The 21,947-nt window shown below is 54.2% G+C and overlaps 1 protein-coding gene across 2 annotated transcripts in view; it reads left to right on the plus strand.

The window, feature by feature from the left end:
• Positions 1–21,947, plus strand: part of DYNC2I1 (dynein 2 intermediate chain 1) — an 80,190-nt gene that overhangs the window by 32,698 nt on the left and 25,545 nt on the right. For both annotated transcript variants that reach the window (XM_081283993.1, XM_081283992.1), the window contains 4 exons: positions 936–1,038; positions 2,701–2,830; positions 4,565–4,676; positions 5,549–5,637. In XM_081283993.1, the coding sequence (XP_081140119.1) occupies positions 936–1,038; positions 2,701–2,830; positions 4,565–4,676; positions 5,549–5,637 (434 nt within the window). The remainder of the gene's footprint in view (positions 1–935; positions 1,039–2,700; positions 2,831–4,564; positions 4,677–5,548; positions 5,638–21,947) is intronic.

Here is a 21,947-nt window from a genome sequence, read left to right on the forward strand (position 1 = left end):
CCCACAAGTATTTTAAACCTTTTCCATCTTAACTAGGCCTCTGGGATGCACCGTGGCTGGGACTTCTGCAGGTTGAGGTGTGACAGCAAAAGAAGCAGTACTCCCATTTCCTTCTTCACGTTTTTATGGGCAGATTTGTCCTTCCCCCAGATCTAACGACTTGGCATGAGACTTGCTTTCCTAAAGTGGAGAAGAGTCTCCTTTTCACTTAAAGGGAGCACTTTAAAGCTTCTCTTTGGTATATCCAGATTGCCAGAACCACTACTCTTGTGCTTTTGGATCATTAGTGAGTAAAATAAAGGTCACTTGAAGACAAGCACTGTGACACCAAGATAGTCCATCTGATAACAGACAGCCATTCAGTGACGAGAGGGTGGGTAGCGCATACAGTGTGGATACTGTGCGGAGGAATGCTTCGTGCCAGGCAAGACAGTGTGAGATTTCATCCTGCCACAGTGAGAATAACATATATTTTGAAATTTATGATTTACTTATTTTTGGAATTTTCTGTTTAATGTTTTCATACCATGGTTGACTGTGGGTAACTAAAACCTCAGAATGTAAAGGCACAATTAAGGGAGACTACTTTGAAATCTTCATTTATTGTTATTTCAGAGTGGATGGGTGGGGTTGGGATAGAGGACTGTATCCTATATATACTCTTAAATATTTCTAAAACTCTTAATGTGATTAGTATATACCATAGGTGACCAGTAAATTTTCCCTTGTCTGAAAGTTCTTGGTACAATAGGAAGGAATAGGCCTCTAGATGCCCACCTATGGAAGGCATTATCAGTGTGATATCAGCATCCAGCAAAGAGCTTATCGAATAGATTGTTAGGTGTGCTTCTGATTGTTTTACTCTTAATTTTTTCTTTTGCTTGAAGGAAATATTTCACTGTCACACAAATAACTTTTTCTTTTTTCTTGTGTAGATGTGAACAGTTCCCCATCCAGAGCCCCTGTTTGTGGAATTTTTGTGGACTTCGCCACAGCCTCGCACCGTCAGAAGAGCCGGATTCAGGCCCTTAAGCAGAAGTAGGTGTGCGGGGAGACGGCGGGGTGCTGAGGGGCTTGGGGGACGTTGCAAGCAGAGCTTCCAGTTTATTTTCGGTGTGCCTGTTTGGGTGTGAGGGTGATCTGCTCCACACCTCTGTGGTCTCTACTGGACCCTCAGCCTCAGCTTGCGGCTGACTGTTAGAAGGGCCCTGGAGTTCACGATGCAGAATCCCAATCGCACATTTGTGGGCGTCAGGTCAGAATCCCGCTAAGCAGATGAGCCTGGTGTGTGTGGCCCTGCAACTTGGCAAGGCCTCCCTCGCTTGCCTGAAGGAAGCCTGAGAGTGCATGTTCTTCACCTCCACTTCCAGACGCCAGAGTGCTGCTCTCAGGAAATACGTGTTACAACTTGTTTTCATTTTTATTTTTTTGAGTCCACGGGCATTTAACCACTGAGCCATGTCCCCAGCCCTTTTTTTAAAATATTTTCTTTAGCGACAGGATCTCACTGATTTGCTGAGTGCCTTGCTAAGTTGCCGAGGTTGGCTTTAAACGCATGGTCCTCCTGCCTCGGCCTTCCCAGCTGTTGGGATTACAGGTGTGTGCTACCACGCCCAGCCTGAGGCTGGCTTTGAACTTGCAGTTCTCCTGCCTCAGCCCCCCCAGCCCTGGGATCACAGACATACACCACTGCGCCCAGCTATAGTTGATTTTTATAAGGAACCACCAGGTGCTGTGCTCCTCAGTGTCACCCCAAATCCTTAGGGCCCATTTTACAGATAAGAAATGAGGCTCAAGATTAACAGCTATTGAATTGTAGAGCTGAGTTTTGAACCCAGAGCTGCCAGATATTGAAGTCCAACCTTGTAATTAATGTAAATTTATGAATTTGTAAAATTTAGAAATTTATATTCTGAAGTCAAGTCTATTGTATTAAACGTAAATGGGACTGAAAATAATGAAAAAAAAATTTTAAAAAAAGCAGGTCTAAAATTTACATTACTTGCTCAGTGCACGGCCTTAGTAACACTCAATAGCTATTTGCTGAGTGAACACATAAATCATTAATAAAATAGCAGCTTCACCACCGTTTTGTTGCCCTTATATTCTGAGCCCCACTGAAGCTCCTGCTGTGTGGCTAAGCTTTTTAAAAAACCTGATTCAAGTGGCATATGGTTCAACACAGTTTTTCTAACTCATATGATCAAAACTATATAGTGTGTTGTTTGGACGCATATAAATATGAGATGAAACTTTATTTTGTAAAGTGAGAGGATGTAAGCTTGATGGTCAGCAGGGCAGTTGCTGTGCCTGGGCAGCTGTAGGCTGGTGCATGGCTGGGTCTGGGTACAGGTCCTGGGAGGTCACATACAACTGGATCCAGTCAGGAGAACAAAGCCACTGTAGGTGCTGACCACAGGGAGGATATGAAGGCAGCTGGTGGCAGGTGCAGCAAGCTGCATGGCTTAGCAGGGGACCAGAGGGACCAAGAGCCCAGCAGCTTCAGGAGTCCACACACCTAGATTCATGCACTTTTACCGGGTCATTCCAACAACCACTGAATACCTCAGCCTCGGCCTGGCAGGACAGATGTCGGGCCCTTGTCAGTTCGCTGCAGCTAGCCATAGACCCCTTTCATCCTCCCTGCACCCCATGTGTGTTCTCAGTTTAACTTTGTCTTATTTCCAATTTGTTTTAAAGGACACGAAGTACAAAACTACTTCGGCTTATCGACTTAGATTTCTCATTCACTTTCTCTCTCTTGGATCTACCACCAGTAAATGAATACGACATGTATATCAGAAACTTCGGGAAGAAAAATACCAAGCAGGTTAGTATGAGATGTCTTAACTAAGAGCCAAGTGCAAGGCCTTAACCAAGGCCACATGCAAGGCCAGTGCAGCCTTTGCATGATTGTTGTTTATGCCATGATATACTTATTTTTGACACAAACACAAGACATTTCTTTTTTTTTTTTTAAGAGAGAGTGAGAGAGGAGAGAGAGAGAGAATTTTTAATATTTGTTTTTTAGTTCTCGGCGGACACAACATCTTTGTTGGTATGTGGTGCTGAGAATCGAACCCGGGCCGCACGCATGCCAGGCGAGCGCGCTACCGCTTGAGCCACATCCCCAGCCCAAGACATTTCTTTAATGAGTTTTTCACACTAATTTTCACGCCTTGCCCTAGTGAATTTACCTGGACTTACCATATATGTCATGACTTCTTGAAAACAACTTCAGCCTCCTACTAAGCTGATTCCAGTTAGGTCCAGTGCAGGCCAAGTGCAAGGGCCTGCCTGCCTGCAGGCGACCCGGGACCTCAGCACCTGGGAGGGTCTGAAGAGGGGAGGGGAGCCCTTCACCACAGGAGCGCGGGTGCAGGTATGGCACTGCCGCTTTCCCTGGTGTGAGCACTGTTCTTAAAATCACACAGAAAGCCAGGTTTGGCTCCCGGAGCACGTGGAGAGTACTTAGCGCCCAAGCTTGACTGCACAAAGCCCTTGTGATTCCAGGATCTCAAGGTGCGCGGTTCTGCCTGTGCTTCCGGAATCTGGACTCCCAGCAGCCTCCAGTCATTCAGATCTCAGGGCCCTCACTCTGGCTGCTCCCCTGTCTTGCCCAATCCGGTCCTCCTCCCCTTCTGCCCAAACTGCCTGGTGCTCCTGGATGTCGAAGGCGCATCCTTTCCTGAAGACTGCACTGAATCGTCTCTTCCCAGAGTTGGTACAGTCCATCCCACACATTTGTCCTTCCAACAGTGTTTTCAATCATTAACTAATGAGGAATACTCTAACTTCACAGTATGGCGACAAAGCTTGTTTTACGTATTTACATTTCTTTAATGAGTTTTTCACACTAAATTTTACGCCTTGCCCTAGTGAATTTTCTTGGACTTACTATGTATGTCATGACTTCTCGAAAACAACTTCAGCCTCCTACTAAGTTGATTCCAGTTAGATCCAGAAATAGTAAGGGCTGGCAGGGTTTTGAAGGCAGACGTCCTATCTTCCATTTTTCCAGGTCCGTTATGGGTACTATCAGTCTTCACCTGGTCTATTGGGCACCCTCATTACAGCAGCAAGGCCACAGTGTGGCCTTAGGAAGCCGACAGCATGCATCCTGACTGGCAGCTCACTTACTCGGACCTTGAGCAGATTATCTAATTCTTCGCCTGTTCTCAACTAATCTCAAAGCGATTAGTAACACAACTGCCTTTATTGAAGCATGGTACCTTTTTGAAACACAAAAATTATGCTTGGTTTTGCAAAGCCAGAACATTTTGAAGTATGTGTGTAGGCAAGGAAGTAGTATTTTTAAAATGAAGGCACATTGTTGGACGTGACACTTTGGAAACACTGTTGAAAATCAAACCTATGTTTATCAAATGTCTTGGACACAAGCAGCCTTTGCATGATTGTTGTTTATGCCATGATATACTTATTTTTGACACAAACACAAGACTTATCATTATCTTTTAAAAATCTTAATTGTCATTTTCATCAAATGAAAATTTGTTCTGAAATTGAGACCAAACATTAATTCCAACACACCTTTGTCTCTAAGGCATACATTCAGTATAATGAAGATAATGTTGACAGAGATGCTCAGACTGAAGACATAGAGACCAGGGATGTGTGGACCCAGCACCCAGGAGAGGGTGCCATTGTGTATGGAGGTAAAACTTTGTGATTGACTGTTGAATGTCCGCTGTCTTAACAATCTTTTTGTTTTATTTTTACTTATTTTCTTTCTTTTTTGTTTTGAAACTTATTTCCTTTTTTGTTCCTTCTTATTATGTGTTTCTCTTTTGTATGGTTCTTGGTGTTAGACTATGGAAATACACGGTATTCTTTAAAAGAAATGGACTCAGTGAGGCAGTGACTGCATTGGAGCTGCTGACTGAGAAGGTTCAAACCTGAGCCTGTCTGGACCTGGGAAGGTGCAGTCCCAACCACTGCTCAGGACTGCACTGGGAGCACCCACTCCACCTGGGCGTGTCGTGCCCTGCCCTTAGGATGTCACTCTTTAGGTGGTATCTGCAGATATGTCCCTCAAGATAGACCAGAGGTCCCTGGAATACAGGGCTTGTGCTGGGTGTGTGCAGCTGCTTACGTGTGACATACATTACTGGTTGGTTGTTTTTCTTGAGGAATTTTCTCATATGGCAGGGAATCATACTGCTCCCTTTCCCCAGGTAAACCCCATTAAGAAAATCGTGCAGGTGAGTTTCCTTTGTCTTAAACGCTTGAGACCATAAGTGTTTCAGGTTTTAGATTTTGAATTAGGGATGTTCACACACTTAGATAGTAAATTATTTCTTTTTCATGACTTTTCTTGAGATATTTATGTAAGGTTGAATTTATAGACTTCCATAAACAATATACAGTTATTTCTAGAAAAAATTACTAAACTATCTGCAGGATATAATGCAAAGTTTTCTGACTTTTCTTCAGGATTCTTACTATTCACCTTTAACATCTTGAGTCAAAAGATTTGTAGGTATGACCACGTTATAGTCAATTGTATTGATTTGCTGTCATCTGTTAGGTAGTAAAGAACGGGAATTCTGTGATGCTACAGTTGTACCCAAGATTGACACTCCAAGGTTATCCAGCTTTCTCCGGGCAGCATGTCAGGTATACTGTATAGTACTTTCCATTCCATGTGCGAGTGCATAAAGTTGCATTAGAAACAAAGAAGCTACAGAAACCCTGGAGCTTTAATGGATTAGATACATCAGAATCAGGTATTCATTTTCAGGTATTGTTTTCTAACAAAATATTAGTGTTACATTTATTAAACCAACATGCAAAATGATGCCCTGAAGGTAGTATATACCACTAGTAGTACTATCTGTGTATTTGGATTCTGTATTTTAATAGTAGTTTCTTATATTTTAGAATAACTATACACTAAGAATCAAAATACTAAGTTGGCAAAGCAAGCATAAATCTAGACTATTTGAAGATAATAAAACTCATAATATTTTAAAACTTACTTTCCTTAGGTTTAAAATATGTATCAAGGAAGGGAATAGTATTGTGAAGCTCTGCACATCACTAAGGTCACCTCAGGGACATTATCTGGTTTGACATATCCTTCTCATCTCCTTAAGCCCCCACCAACCTGATCAATAACAATCACCATCATCATAAATATCCCTCCATAAACTTTTCTATAACTCACTAAAGAAAAGGATTTTCTTAAAAGTTATTAGTAATAATTTCTAAAAAATAAAATAAGAAGTCAATCTTCAGATTTTCTCAGTTGTTTCATAAATTTATTATGTGTGATCAGAATTTAAATCAGAGCAGAGCTCAAGAACATGACATTGCTATTTTGATGACATCACATCCGTGACTCACAATGATTACTAAACACGTGGTAGTTACTGCACCACAGTGTCACTGCTACTTGGGATGAGGGATTAAAACTGATGAAGTTTAACAGAATTTTTTTGTTACAATCTAATTCTTGGTCAGTGTAAATGTCTTGGGATGAAAACCTAGCCCTTGTAAACAGTGGGAGAGCAAGAAATGGGATGCATACAGAGTAAGAGGAAGAGGGTGGAAAGTCACCATGGATCATGCCTGATCACACGTGGCTCCTTTAACAATAGATCACCAGCAGCTAAAAACAGTTCTCTTATTTCTAAAGAGAAAAGCCTTGCAGGTCTTACCTTCTCCATTCCCCTCAGTATTCACTGAACCTTCAGCTTACTCTGCGGCCTTATGAAGAGTACTCACCCAGCCTCCTTACCCTTCTCCATTCCCCTAGGTTCTCATGGAGCCTCCCTTCCCCTCTCCATTCCCCTGGGTTCTCATGGAGTCTCCCTTCCCCTCTCCATTCCCCTGGGTTCTCATGGAGCCTCCACTTCCCCTCTCCATTCCCCTGTGTTCTCATGGAGTCTCCCTTCCCCTCTCCATTCCCCTGGGTTCTCATGGAGCCCCCCTTCCCCTCTCCATTCCCCTGGGTTCTCATGGAGCCTCCCTTCCCCTCTCCATTCCCCTGGGTTCTCATGGAGCCTCCCTTCCCCTCTCCATTCCCCTGGGTTCTCATGGAGCCTCCCTTCCCCTCTCCATTCCCCTGGGTTCTCATGGAGCCTCCCTCCTCCTCTCCAGTCCCCTGTGTTCTCATGGAGCCTCCGTTCCCCTCTCCATTCCCCTGGGTTCTCATGGAGCCTCCCTTCCCCTCTCCATTCCCCTGGGTTCTCATGGAGCCTCCCTTCCCCTCTCCATTCCCCTGGGTTCTCATGGAGCCTCCCTCCTCCTCTCCAGTCCCCTGTGTTCTCATGGAGCCTCCCTTCCCGTCTCCATTCCCCTGGGTTCTCATGGAGCCCCCCTTCCCCTCTCCATTCCCCTGGGTTCTCATGGAGCCTCCCATCCCCTCTCCATTCCCCTGGGTTCTCATGGAGCCTCCCTTCCTCTCTCCATTCCCGTGGGTTCTCATGGAGCCTCCCCTCCCCTCTCCATTCCCCTGGGTTCTCATGGAGCCCCCCTTCCCCTCTCCATTCCCCTGGGTTCTCATGGAGCCCCCCTTCCCCTCTCCATTCCCCTGGGTTCTCTTGGAGCCCCCCTTCCCCTCTCCATTCCCCTGGGTTCTCATGGAGCCTCCCTTCCCCTCTCCATTCCCCTGGGTTCTCATGGAACCTCCCTTCCCCTCTCCATTCCCCTGGGTTCTCATGGAGCCTCCCTTCCCCTCTCCATTCCCCTGGGTTCTCATGGAGCCTCCCTTCCCCTCTCCGTTCCCCTTGGTTCTCACGGTGCCCCCCTTCCCCTCTCCATTCCCCTGGGTTCTCATGGAGTCTCCCTTCCCCGCTCCATTCCCCTGAGTTCTCATGGATCCCCCCTTCCCCTCTCCATTCCCCTGGGTTCTCATGGTGCCTCCCTTCCCCTCTCCAGTCCGCTGGGTTCTCATGGAGTCTCCCTTCCCCTCTCCATTCCCCTGGGTTCTCATGGAGCCCCCCTTCCCCTCTCCATTCCCCTGGGTTCTCATGGTGCCTCCCTTCCCCTCACCATTCCCCTGGGTTCTCATGGAGTCTCCCTTCCCCTCTCCATTCCCCTGGGTTCTCACGGTGCCCCCCTTCCCCTCTCCATTCCCCTGGGTTCTCATGGAGTCTCCCTTCCCCTCTCCATTCCCCTGGGTTCTCATGGAGCCCCCCTTCCCCTCTCCATTCCCCTGGGTTCTCATGGAGCCCCCGTTCCCCTCTCCATTCCCCTGGGTTCTCATGGAGCCCCCCTTCCCCTCTCCATTCCCCTGGGTTCTCATGGAACCTCCCTTCCCCTCTCCATTCCCCTGGGTTCTCATGGAGCCTCCCTTCCCCTCTCCGTTCCCCTTGGTTCTCACGGTGCCCCCCTTCCCCTCTCCATTCCCCTGGGTTCTCATGGAGTCTCCCTTCCCCTCTCCATTCCCCTGGGTTCTCATGGAGCCCCCCTTCCCCTCTCCATTTCCCTGGGTTCTCATGGAACCTCCCTACCCCTCTCCATTCCCCTGGGTTCTTATGGAGCCCCCCTTCCCCTCTCCATTCCCCTGGGTTCTTTTGGAGCCTCCCTTCCCCTCTCCATTCCTCTGGGTTCTCATGGAGCCTCCCTTCGCCTCTCCATTCCCCTGGGTTCTCATGGAGCCTTCCTTCCCCTCTCCATTCCCCTGGGTTCTCATGGAATCTCCCCTTCCCCTCTCCATTCCCCTGGATCCTCATGGAGTCTCCCTTCCCCTCTCCATTCCCCTGGGTTCTCATGGAGCCTCCCTTCCTCTCTCCATTCCCCTGGGTTCTCATGGAGCCTCCCTTCCCCTCTCCATTTCCCTGGGTTCTCATGGAGCCTCCCTTCCCTTCTCCATTTCCCTAGGTTCTCATGGAGCCTCCCTTCCCCTCTCCATTCCCCTGGGTCCTCATGGAGCCTCCCTTCCCCTCTCCATTTCCCTGGGTTCTCATGGAGCCTCCCTTCCTCTCTCCATTCCCCTGGGTTCTCATGGAGTTTCCCTTCCTCTCTCCATTCCCCTGGGTTCTCATGGAGCCTCCCTTCCCCTCTTCATTCCCCTGGGTTCTCATGGAGCCTCCCTTCCTCTCTCCATTTCCCTGGGTTTTCATGGAACCTCCCTTCCCCTCTCCATTCCCCTCGGTTCTCATGGAGCCTCCCTTCCCCTCTCCATTCCCCTCGGTTCTCATGGAGCCGCCCTTCCTCTCTCCATTCCCCTGGGTTCTCATGGAGCCTCCCTTCCCCTCTCCATTTCCCTGGGTTCTTATGGAGCCTACCTTCCCCTCTCCATTTCCCTGGGTTCTCATGGAGCCTCCCTTCCCCTCTCCATTCCCCTGGGTTCTCATGGAGCCTCCCTTCCCCTCTCCATTCCCCTGGGTTCTCATGGAGCCTCCCTTCCCCTCTCCATTCCCCTGGGTTCTCATGGAGCCTCCCTTCCCCTCTCCATTCCCCTGGGTTCTCATGGAGCCTCCCTTCCCCTCTCCATTCCCCTGGGTTCTCATGGAGCCTCCCTTCCCCTCTCCATTCCCCTGGGTTCTCATGGAACCTCCCTTCCCCTCTCCATTCCCCTGGGTTCTCATGGAGCCTCCCTTCTTCTCTCCATTCCCCTGGGTTCTCATGGAACCTCCCTACCCCTCTCCATTCCCCTGGGTTCTCATGGAACCTCCCCTACCCCTCTCCATTCCCTGGGTTCTCATGGAGTCTCCCTTCCCCTCTCCGTTCCCCTGTGTTCTCATGGAGCCTCCCTTCTCCTCTCCATTCCCCTGGGTTCTCATGGAACCTCCCTACCCCTCTCCATTCCCCTGGGTTCTCATGGAACCTCCCTTCCCCTCTCCGTTCCCCTGTGTTCTCATGGAGCCCCCCTTCCCCTCTCCATTCCCCTGGGTTCTCATGGAACCTCCCTACCCCTCTCCATTCCCATGGGTTCTCATGGAACCTCCCCTACCCCTCTCCATTCCCCTGGGTTCTCATGGAGTCTCCCTTCCCCTCTCCATTTCCCTGGGTTCTCATGGAGCCTCTTCTTCTCCTCTCCATTCCCCTGAGTTCTCATGGAACCTCCCTACTTCTCTCCATTCCCCTGGGTTCTCATGGAACCTCCCTACCCCTCTCCATTCCCCTGGGTTCTAATGGAACCTCCCTTCCCCTCTCCGTTCCCCTGTGTTCTCATGGAGCCCCCCTTCCCCTCTCCATTCCCCTGGGTTCTCATGGAACCTCCCCTTCCCCTCTCCATTCCCCTGGGTTCTCATGGAGCCTCCCTTCCCCTCTCCATTCCCATGGGTTCTCATGGAACCTCCCCTTCCCCTCTCCATTCCCCTGGGTTCTCATGGAACCTCCCTTCCCCTCTCCATTCCCCTGTGTTCTCAAGGAGCCTCACTTCCCCTCTCCATTCCCCTGGATTCTCATGGAACCTACCCTTCCCCTCTGGATTCCCCTGGGTTCTCATGGAACCTCCCTTCCCCTCTCCGTTCCCCTGTGTTCTCATGGAGCCCCCCTTCCCCTCTCCATTCCCCTGGGTTCTCATGGAGCCTCCCTTCCCCTCTCCGTTCCCCTGTGTTCTCATGGAGCCTCCCTTCCCTTCTCCATTCCCCTGGGTTCTCATGGAACCTCCCCTTCCCCTCTCCATTCCCCTGGGTTCTCATGGAACCTCCCTACCCCTCTCCATTCCCCTGGGTTCTCATGGAGCCTCCCTTCCCCTCTCCATTTCCGTGGGTTCTCATGGAACCTCCCTTCCCCTCTCCATTCCCCTGGGTTCTCATGGATCCTCCCTTCCCCTCTCCATTCCCCTGGGTTCTCATGGAACCTCCCTTCCCCTCTTCATTCCCCTGGGTTCTCATGGAGTCTCCCTTCCCCTCTCCATTCCCCTGGGTTCTCATGGAGTCTCCCTTCCCCTCTCCATTCCCCTGGGTTCTCATGGAACCTCCCTTCCCCTCTCCATTCCCCTGGGTTCTCATGGAACCTCCCTACCCCTCTCCATTCCCCTGGGTTCTTATGGAGCCTCCCTTCCCCTCTCCATTCCCCTGGGTTTTCATGGAACCTCCCTTCCCCTCTCCATTCCCCTGGGTTCTCATGGAGTCTCCCTTCCCCTCTCCATTCCCCTGGGTTCTCATGGAACCTCCCTTCCCCTCTCCATTCCCCTGGGTTCTCATGGAACCTCCCTACCCCTCTCCATTCCCTTGGGTTCTCGTGGAGTCTCCCTTCCCCTCTCCATTTCCCTGGGTTCTCATGGAACCTCCCTTCCCCTCTCCATTCCCCTGGGTTCTTATGGAGTCTCCCTTCCCCTCTCCATTTCCCTGGGTTCTCATGGAGCCCCCCTTCCCCTCTCCATTCCCCTGGGTTCTTATGGAGCCTCCCTTCCCCTCTCCATTCCCCTGGGTTCTCATGGAACCTCCCTTCCCCTCTCCATTCCCCTGGGTTCTTATGGAGCCTCCCTTCCCCTCTCCATTCCCCTGGGTTCTCATGGAACCTCCTTCCCCTCTCCATTTCCCTGGGTTCTCATGGAACCTCCCTACCCCTCTCCATTCCCCTGGGTTCTTATGGAGCCTCCCTTCCCCTCTCCATTCCCCTGGGTTCTCATGGAACCTCCCTACCCCTCTCCATTCCCCTGGGTTCTTATGGAGCCCCCCTTCCCCTCTCCATTCCCCTGGGTTCTTATGGAGCCTCCCTTCCCCTCTCCATTCCTCTGGGTTCTCATGGAGCCTCCCTTCGCCTCTCCATTCCCCTGGGTTCTCATGGAGCCTTCCTTCACCTCTCCATTCCCCTGGGTTCTCATGGAATCTCCCCTTCCCCTCTCCATTCCCCTGGGTCCTCATGGAGCCTCCCTTCCCCTCTCCATTCCCCTGGGTTCTCATGGAGCCTCCCTTCCTCTCTCCATTCCCCTGGGTTCTCATGGAGCCTCCCTTCCCCTCTCCATTTCCCAGGGTTCTCATGGAGCCTCCCTTCCCCTCTCCATTTTCCTGGGTTCTCATGGAGCCTCCCTTCCCCTCTCCATTCCCCTGGGTCCTCATGGAGCCTCCCTTCCCCTCTCCATTCCCCTGGGTTCTCATGGAGCCTCCATTCCCCTCTCCATTCCCCTGGGTTCTCATGGAGCCTCCCTTGCCCTCTCCATTCCCCTGGGTTCTCATGGAGCCTCCCTTCCCCTCTCCATTCCCCTGGGTTCTCATGGAGCCTCCCTTCCCCTCTCCATTCCCCTGGGTTCTCATGGAGCCTCCCTTCCCCTCTCCATTCCCCTGGGTTCTCATGGAACCTCCCTTCCCCTCTCCATTCCCCTGGGTTCTCATGGAGCCTCCCTTCTTCTCTCCATTCCCCTGGGTTCTCATGGAACCTCCCTACCCCTCTCCATTCCCCTGGGTTCTCATGGAACCTCCCCTACCCCTCTCCATTCCCTGGGTTCTCATGGAGTCTCCCTTCCCCTCTCCGTTCCCCTGTGTTCTCATGGAGCCTCCCTTCTCCTCTCCATTCCCCTGGGTTCTCATGGAACCTCCCTACCCCTCTCCATTCCCCTGGGTTCTCATGGAACCTCCCTTCCCCTCTCCGTTCCCCTGTGTTCTCATGGAGCCCCCCTTCCCCTCTCCATTCCCCTGGGTTCTCATGGAACCTCCCTACCCCTCTCCATTCCCATGGGTTCTCATGGAACCTCCCCTACCCCTCTCCATTCCCCTGGGATCTCATGGAGTCTCCCTTCCCCTCTCCATTTCCCTGGGTTCTCATGGAGCCTCTTCTTCTCCTCTCCATTCCCCTGAGTTCTCATGGAACCTCCCTACTTCTCTCCATTCCCCTGGGTTCTCATGGAACCTCCCTACCCCTCTCCATTCCCCTGGGTTCTCATGGAACCTCCCTTCCCCTCTCCGTTCCCCTGTGTTCTCATGGAGCCCCCCTTCCCCTCTCCATTCCCCTGGGTTCTCATGGAACCTCCCCTTCCCCTCTCCATTCCCCTGGGTTCTCATGGAGCCTCCCTTCCCCTCTCCATTCCCATGGGTTCTCATGGAACCTCCCCTTCCCCTCTCCATTCCCCTGGGTTCTCATGGAACCTCCCTTCCCCTCTCCATTCCCCTGTGTTCTCATGGAGCCTCACTTCCCCTCTCCATTCCCCTGGATTCTCATGGAACCTACCCTTCCCCTCTCCATTCCCCTGGGTTCTCATGGAACCTCCCTTCCCCTCTCCGTTCCCCTGTGTTCTCATGGAGCCCCCCTTCCCCTCTCCATTCCCCTGGGTTCTCATGGAGCCTCCCTTCCCCTCTCCGTTCCCCTGTGTTCTCATGGAGCCTCCCTTCCCCTCTCCATTCCCCTGGGTTCTCATGGAACCTCCCCTTCCCCTCTCCATTCCCCTGGGTTCTCATGGAACCTCCCTACCCCTCTCCATTCCCTTGGGTTCTCGTGGAGTCTCCCTTCCCCTCTCCATTTCCCTGGGTTCTCATGGAACCTCCCTTCCCCTCTCCATTCCCCTGGGTTCTCATGGAGCCTCCCTTCCCCTCTCCATTTCCGTGGGTTCTCATGGAACCTCCCTTCCCCTCTCCATTCCCCTGGGTTCTCATGGATCCTCCCTTCCCCTCTCCATTCCCCTGGGTTCTCATGGAACCTCCCTTCCCCTCTTCATTCCCCTGGGTTCTCATGGAGTCTCCCTTCCCCTCTCCATTCCCCTGGGTTCTCATGGAGCCTCCCTTCCCCTCTCCATTTCCGTGGGTTCTCATGGAACCTCCCTTCCCCTCTCCATTCCCCTGGGTTCTCATGGAACCTCCCTACCCCTCTCCATTCCCTTGGGTTCTCGTGGAGTCTCCCTTCCCCTCTCCATTTCCCTGGGTTCTCATGGAACCTCCCTTCCCCTCTCCATTCCCCTGGGTTCTTATGGAGTCTCCCTTCCCCTCTCCATTTCCCTGGGTTCTCATGGAGCCCCCCTTCCCCTCTCCATTCCCCTGGGTTCTTATGGAGCCTCCCTTCCCCTCTCCATTCCCCTGGGTTCTCATGGAACCTCCCTTCCCCTCTCCATTCCCCTGGGTTCTTATGGAGCCTCCCTTCCCCTCTCCATTCCCCTGGGTTCTCATGGAACCTCCTTCCCCTCTCCATTTCCCTGGGTTCTCATGGAACCTCCCTACCCCTCTCCATTCCCCTGGGTTCTTATGGAGCCTCCCTTCCCCTCTCCATTCCCCTGGGTTCTCATGGAGCCTCCCTTCCCCTCTCCATTTCCCTGGGTTCTCATGGAACCTCCCTACCCCTCTCCATTCCCCTGGGTTCTTATGGAGCCCCCCTTCCCCTCTCCATTCCCCTGGGTTCTTATGGAGCCTCCCTTCCCCTCTCCATTCCTCTGGGTTCTCATGGAGCCTCCCTTCGCCTCTCCATTCCCCTGGGTTCTCATGGAGCCTTCCTTCACCTCTCCATTCCCCTGGGTTCTCATGGAATCTCCCCTTCCCCTCTCCATTCCCCTGGGTCCTCATGGAGCCTCCCTTCCCCTCTCCATTCCCCTGGGTTCTCATGGAGCCTCCCTTCCTCTCTCCATTCCCCTGGGTTCTCATGGAGCCTCCCTTCCCCTCTCCATTTCCCAGGGTTCTCATGGAGCCTCCCTTCCCCTCTCCATTTTCCTGGGTTCTCATGGAGCCTCCCTTCCCCTCTCCATTCCCCTGGGTCCTCATGGAGCCTCCCTTCCCCTCTCCATTCCCCTGGGTTCTCATGGAGCCTCCATTCCCCCCTCCATTCCCCTGGGTTCTCATGGAGCCTCCCTTGCCCTCTCCATTCCCCTGGGTTCTCATGGAGCCTCCCTTCCCCTCTCCATTCCCCTGGGTTCTCATGGAGCCTCCCTTCCCCTCTCCATTCCCCTGGGTTCTCATGGAGCCTCCCTTCCCCTCTCCATTCCCCTGGGTTCTCATGGAACCTCCCTTCCCCTCTCCATTCCCCTGGGTTCTCATGGAGCCTCCCTTCTTCTCTCCATTCCCCTGGGTTCTCATGGAACCTCCCTACCCCTCTCCATTCCCCTGGGTTCTCATGGAACCTCCCCTACCCCTCTCCATTCCCTGGGTTCTCATGGAGTCTCCCTTCCCCTCTCCGTTCCCCTGTGTTCTCATGGAGCCTCCCTTCTCCTCTCCATTCCCCTGGGTTCTCATGGAACCTCCCTACCCCTCTCCATTCCCCTGGGTTCTCATGGAACCTCCCTTCCCCTCTCCGTTCCCCTGTGTTCTCATGGAGCCCCCCTTCCCCTCTCCATTCCCCTGGGTTCTCATGGAACCTCCCTACCCCTCTCCATTCCCATGGGTTCTCATGGAACCTCCCCTACCCCTCTCCATTCCCCTGGGATCTCATGGAGTCTCCCTTCCCCTCTCCATTTCCCTGGGTTCTCATGGAGCCTCTTCTTCTCCTCTCCATTCCCCTGAGTTCTCATGGAACCTCCCTACTTCTCTCCATTCCCCTGGGTTCTCATGGAACCTCCCTACCCCTCTCCATTCCCCTGGGTTCTCATGGAACCTCCCTTCCCCTCTCCGTTCCCCTGTGTTCTCATGGAGCCCCCCTTCCCCTCTCCATTCCCCTGGGTTCTCATGGAACCTCCCCTTCCCCTCTCCATTCCCCTGGGTTCTCATGGAGCCTCCCTTCCCCTCTCCATTCCCATGGGTTCTCATGGAACCTCCCCTTCCCCTCTCCATTCCCCTGGGTTCTCATGGAACCTCCCTTCCCCTCTCCATTCCCCTGTGTTCTCATGGAGCCTCACTTCCCCTCTCCATTCCCCTGGATTCTCATGGAACCTACCCTTCCCCTCTCCATTCCCCTGGGTTCTCATGGAACCTCCCTTCCCCTCTCCGTTCCCCTGTGTTCTCATGGAGCCCCCCTTCCCCTCTCCATTCCCCTGGGTTCTCATGGAGCCTCCCTTCCCCTCTCCGTTCCCCTGTGTTCTCATGGAGCCTCCCTTCCCCTCTCCATTCCCCTGGGTTCTCATGGAACCTCCCCTTCCCCTCTCCATTCCCCTGGGTTCTCATGGAACCTCCCTACCCCTCTCCATTCCCCTGGGTTCTCATGGAGCCTCCCTTCCCCTCTCCATTTCCGTGGGTTCTCATGGAACCTCCCTTCCCCTCTCCATTCCCCTGGGTTCTCATGGATCCTCCCTTCCCCTCTCCATTCCCCTGGGTTCTCATGGAACCTCCCTTCCCCTCTTCATTCCCCTGGGTTCTCATGGAGTCTCCCTTCCCCTCTCCATTCCCCTGGGTTCTCATGGAGCCTCCCTTCCCCTCTCCATTTCCGTGGGTTCTCATGGAACCTCCCTTCCCCTCTCCATTCCCCTGGGTTCTCATGGATCCTCCCTTCCCCTCTCCATTCCCCTGGGTTCTCATGGAACCTCCCTTCCCCTCTTCATTCCCCTGGGTTCTCATGGAGTCTCCCTTCCCCTCTCCATTCCCCTGGGTTCTCATGGAGTCTCCCTTCCCCTCTCCATTCCCCTGGGTTCTCATGGAACCTCCCTTCCCCTCTCCATTCCCCTGGGTTCTCATGGAACCTCCCTACCCCTCTCCATTCCCCTGGGTTCTTATGGAGCCTCCCTTCCCCTCTCCATTCCCCTGGGTTTTCATGGAACCTCCCTTCCCCTCTCCATTCCCCTGTGTTCTCATGGAGTCTCCCTTCCCCTCTCCATTTCCCTGTGTTCTCATGGAGCCTCCCTTCCCCTCTCCATTCCCCTGGGTTCTCATGGAACCTCCCTTCCCCTCTCCAATCCCCTGGGTTCTCATGGAGCCTCCCTTCCCCTCTCCATTCCCCTGGGTTCTCATGGAGCCTCCCTTCCCCTCTCCATTCCCCTGGGTTCTTATGGAGCCTCCCTTCCCCTCTCCATTCCCCTGGGTTCTCATGGAACCTCCCTTCCCCTCTCCATTCCCGTGGGTTCTATGGAGCCCCTCTTCCCCTCTCCATTCCCTTGGGTTCTCATGCAGTCTCCCTTCCCCTCTCCATTTCCCTGGGTTCTCATGGAACCTCCCTTCCCCTCTCCATTCCCCTGGGTTCTTATGGAGTCTCCCTTCCCCTCTCCATTTCCCTGGGTTCTCATGGAGCCCCCCTTCCCCTCTCCATTCCCCTGGGTTCTTATGGAGCCTCCCTTCCCCTCTCCATTCCCCTGGGTTCTCATGGAACCTCCCTTCCCCTCTCCATTCCCCTGGGTTCTTATGGAGCCTCCCTTCCCCTCTCCATTCCCCTGGGTTCTCATGGAACCTCCTTCCCCTCTCCATTTCCCTGGGTTCTCATGGAACCTCCCTACCCCTCTCCATTCCCCTGGGTTCTTATGGAGTCTCCCTTCCCCTCTCCATTTCCCTGGGTTCTCATGGAGCCCCCCTTCCCCTCTCCATTCCCCTGGGTTCTTATGGAGCCTCCCTTCCCCTCTCCATTCCCCTGGGTTCTCATGGAACCTCCCTTCCCCTCTCCATTCCCCTGGGTTCTTATGGAGCCTCCCTTCCCCTCTCCATTCCCCTGGGTTCTCATGGAACCTCCTTCCCCTCTCCATTTCCCTGGGTTCTCATGGAACCTCCCTACCCCTCTCCATTCCCCTGGGTTCTTATGGAGCCTCCCTTCCCCTCTCCATTCCCCTGGGTTCTCATGGAGCCTCCCTTCCCCTCTCCATTTCCCTGGGTTCTCATGGAACCTCCCTACCCCTCTCCATTCCCCTGGGTTCTTATGGAGCCCCCCTTCCCCTCTCCATTCCCCTGGGTTCTTATGGAGCCTCCCTTCCCCTCTCCATTCCCCTGGGTTCTCATGGAGCCTCCCTTCCCCTCTCCATTTTCCTGGGTTCTCATGGAGCCTCCCTTCCCCTCTCCATTCCCCTGGGTCCTCATGGAGCCTCCCTTCCCCTCTCCATTTCCCTGGGTTCTCATGGAGCCTCCCTTCCTCTCTCCATTCCCCTGGGTTCTCATGGAGTCTCCCTTCCTTTCTCCATTCCCCTAGGTTCTCATGGAGCCTCCCTTCCCCTCTTCATTCCCCTGGGTTCTCATGGAGCCGCCCTTCCCCTCTCCATTTCCCTGGGTTCTCATGGAGCCCTCCTTCCCCTCTCCATTCCCCTGGGTCCTCATGGAGCCTCCCTTCCCCTCTCCATTCCCCTTGGTTCTCATGGAGCCTCCCTTCCTCTCCATTCCCCTGGGTTCTCATGGAGCCTCCCTTCCCCTCTCCATTCCCCTGGGTTCTCATGGAGCCTTCCTTCCCCTCTCCATTTCCCTGGGTTCTCATGGAGCCTCCCTTCCCCTCTCCATTCCCTTGGGTTTTCATGGAGCCTACCCTTCCCCTCTCCATTCCCCTGGGTTCTCATGGAGCCTCCCTTCCCCTCTCCATTCCCCTGGGTTTTCTTGGAGCCTACCCTTCCCCTCTCCATTCCCCTGGGTTCCATGGAGCCTCCCTTCCCCTCTCCATTCCCCTGGGTCCTCATGGAGCCTCCCTTCCCCTCTCCATTCCCCTGGGTTCTCATGGAGCCTCCCTTCCTCTCTCCATTCCCCTGGGTTCTCATGGAGCCTCCCTTCCCCTCTCCATTCCCCTGGGTTCTCATGGAGCCTCCCTTCCCCTCTCCATTCCGCTGGGTTCTCATGGAGCCTCCCTTCCTCTCTCCATTCCCCTGGGTTCTCATGGAGCCTCCCTTCCCCTCTCCATTCCCCTGGGTTCTCATGGAGCCTCCCTTCCTCTCTCCATTCCCCTTGGTTCTCATGGAGCCCCCCTTCCCCTCTCCATTCCCCTGGGTACTTATGGAGCCTCCCTTCCCCTCTCCATTCCCCTGGGTCCTCATGGAGCCTCCCTTCCCCTCTCCATTTCCCTGGGTTCTCATGGAGCCTCCCTTCCTCTCTCCATTCCCCTGGGTTCTCATGGAGTCTCCCTTCCTTTCTCCATTCCCCTAGGTTCTCATGGAGCCTCCCTTCCCCTCTTCATTCCCCTGGGTTCTCATGGAGCCTCCCTTCCTCTCTCCATTTCCCTGGGTTCTCATGGAGCCCTCCTTCCCCTCTCCATTCCCTTGGGTCCTCATGGAGCCTCCCTTCCCCTCTCCATTCCCCTTGGTTCTCATGGAGCCTCCCTTCCTCTCTCCATTCCCCTGGGTTCTCATGGAGCCTCCCTTCCCCTCTCCATTCCCCTGGGTTCTCATGGAGCCTCCCTTCCTCTCTCCATTCCCCTGGGTTCTCATGGAGCCTCCCTTCCCCTCTCCAGTCCGCTGGGTTCTCATGGAATCTCCCCTTCCCCTGTCCATTCCCCTGGGTTCTCATGGAATCTCCCCTTCCCCTCTCCAGTCCCCTGGGTTCTCATGGAGCCTCCCTTCCCCTCTCCATTGCCCTGGGTTTTCATGGAGCCTCCCTTCCCCTCTCCATTCCCCTGGGTTCTCTTGGAGCCTCCCCTTCCTTTCTCCAGTCCCCTGTGTTCTCATGGAACCTCCCCTTCCCCTCTCCATTCCCCTGGGTTCTCATGGAGCCTCCCTTCCCCTCTCCAGTCCCCTGGGTTCTCATGGAATCTCCCCTTCCCCTGTCCATTCCCCTGGGTTCTCATGGATCCTCCCTTCTCCTCTCCATTCCCCTGGGTTCTCATGGAGCCTCCCTTCCCCTCTCCATTCCCCTGGGTTCTCATGGAGCCTCCCTTCCCCTCTCCATTCCCCTGGGTTTTCTTGGAGCCCCTCTTCCCCTCTCCATTCCCCTGGGTTTTCATGGAGCCTCCCTTCCCCTCTCCATTCCCCTGGGTTCTCATGGAGCCCCCCTTCCCCTCTCCATTCCCCTGGGTTTTCATGGAGCCTCCCTTCCCCTCTCCATTCCCCTGGGTTCTCATGGAACCTCCCTTCCCCTCTCCAGTCCCCTGGGTTCTCATGGAGCCTCCCTTCCCCTCTCCATTGCCCTGGGTTTTCATGGAGCCTCCCTTCCCCTCTCCATTCCCCTGGGTTTTCATGGAGCCTACCCTTCCCCTCTCCATTCCCCTGGGTTCTCATGGAGCCTCCCTTCCCCTCTCCATTCCCCTGGGTCCTCATGGAGCCTCCCTTCCCCTCTCCATTCCCCTGGGTTCTCATGGAGCCTCCCTTCCTCTCTCCATTCCCCTGGGTTCTCATGGAGCCTCCCTTCCCCTCTCCATTCCCCTGGGTTCTCATGGAGCCTCCCTTCCCCTCTCCATTCCCCTGGGTTCTCATGGAGCCTCCCTTCCTCTCTCCATTCCCCTGGGTTCTCATGGAGCCCCCCTTCCCCTATCCATTCCCCTGGGTTCTTATGGAGCCTCCCTTCCCCTCTCCATTCCCCTGGGTTCTCATGGAACCTCCTTCCCCTCTCCATTCCCCTGGGTTCTCATGGAGCCTTCCTTCACCTCTCCATTCCCCTGGGTTCTCATGGAATCTCCCCTTCCCCTCTCCATTCCCCTGGGTCCTCATGGAGCCTCCCTTCCCCTCTCCATTCCCCTGGGTTCTCATGGAGCCTCCCTTCCTCTCTCCATTCCCCTGGGTTCTCATGGAGCCTCCCTTCCCCTCTCCATTTCCCGGGGTTCTCATGGAGCCTCCCTTCCCCTCTCCATTTTCCTGGGTTCTCATGGAGCCTCCCTTCCCCTCTCCATTCCCCTGGGTCCTCATGGAACCTCCCTTCCCCTCTCCATTTCCCTGGGTTCTCATGGAGCCTCCCTTCCTCTCTCCATTCCCCTGGGTTCTCATGGAGTCTCCCTTCCTTTCTCCATTCCCCTGGGTTCTCATGGAGCCTCCCTTCCTTTCTCCATTCCCCTGGGTTCTCATGGAGCCTCCCTTCCTCTCTCCATTTCCCTGGGTTCTCATGGAGCCCTCCTTCCCCTCTCCATTCCCCTGGGTCCTCATGGAGCCTCCCTTCCCCTCTCCATTCCCCTGGGTTCTCATGGAGCCTTCCTTCCCCTCTCCATTCCCCTGGGTTCTCATGGAGCCTCCCTTCCTCTCTCCATTCCCCTGGGTTCTCATGGAGCCTCCCTTCCCCTCTCCATTCCCCTGGGTTCTCATGGAGCCTTCCTTCCCCTCTCCATTTCCCTGGGTTCTCATGGAGCCTCCCTTCCTCTCTCCATTCCCCTGGGTTCTCATGGAGCCCCCCTTCCCCTCTCCATTCCCCTGGTTTCTCATGGAGCCTCCCTTCCCCTCTCCATTTCCCTGGGTTCTCATGGAGCCTCCCTTCCCCTCTCCATTTCCCTGGGTTCTCATGGAGCCTCCCTTCCTCTCTCCATTCCCCTGGGTTCTCATGGAGCCTCCCTTCCCCTCTCCATTTCCCTGGGTTCTCATGGAGCCTCCCTTCCCCTCTCCATTCCCCTGGGTTCTCATGGAGCCTCCCTTCCTCTCTCCATTACCCTGGGTTCTCATGGAGCCTCCCTTCCCCTCTCCATTCCCCTGGGTTCTCATGGAGTCTCCCTTTCCTTCTCCATTCCCCTGGGTTCTCATGGAGCTCCCCTTCCCTTCTCCATTCCCCTGGGTTCTCATGGAGCCTCCCTCCTCCTCTCCAGTCCCCTGTGTTCTCATGGAACCTCCCCTTCCCCTCTCCATTCCCCTGGGTTCTCATGGAACCTCCCCTTCCCCTCTCCATTCCCCTGGGTTCTCATGGAGCCTCCCTTCCCCTCTCCAGTCCGCTGGGTTCTCATGGAATCTCCCCTTCCCCTGTCCATTCCCCTGGGTTCTCATGGAATCTCCCCTTCCCCTCTCCAGTCCCCTGGGTTCTCATGGAGCCTCCCTTCCCCTCTCCATTGCCCTGGGTTTTCATGGAGCCTCCCTTCCCCTCTCCATTCCCCTGGGTTCTCTTGGAGCCTCCCCTTCCTTTCTCCAGTCCCCTGTGTTCTCATGGAACCTCCCCTACCCCTCTCCATTCCCCTGGGTTCTCATGGAGCCTCCCTTCCCCTCTCCAGTCCCCTGGGTTCTCATGGAATCTCCCCTTCCCCTGTCCATTCCCCTGGGTTCTCATGGATCCTCCCTTCCCCTCTCCATTCCCCTGGGTTCTCATGGAGCCTCCCTTCCCCTCTCCATTCCCCTGGGTTCTCATGGAGCCTCCCTTCCCCTCTCCATTCCCCTGGGTTTTCTT

Source organism: Spermophilus citellus (genome assembly GCF_964194105.1).
Source record: "Spermophilus citellus genome assembly, chromosome: 3".
Classification (NCBI taxonomy): domain Eukaryota; kingdom Metazoa; phylum Chordata; class Mammalia; order Rodentia; family Sciuridae; genus Spermophilus; species Spermophilus citellus.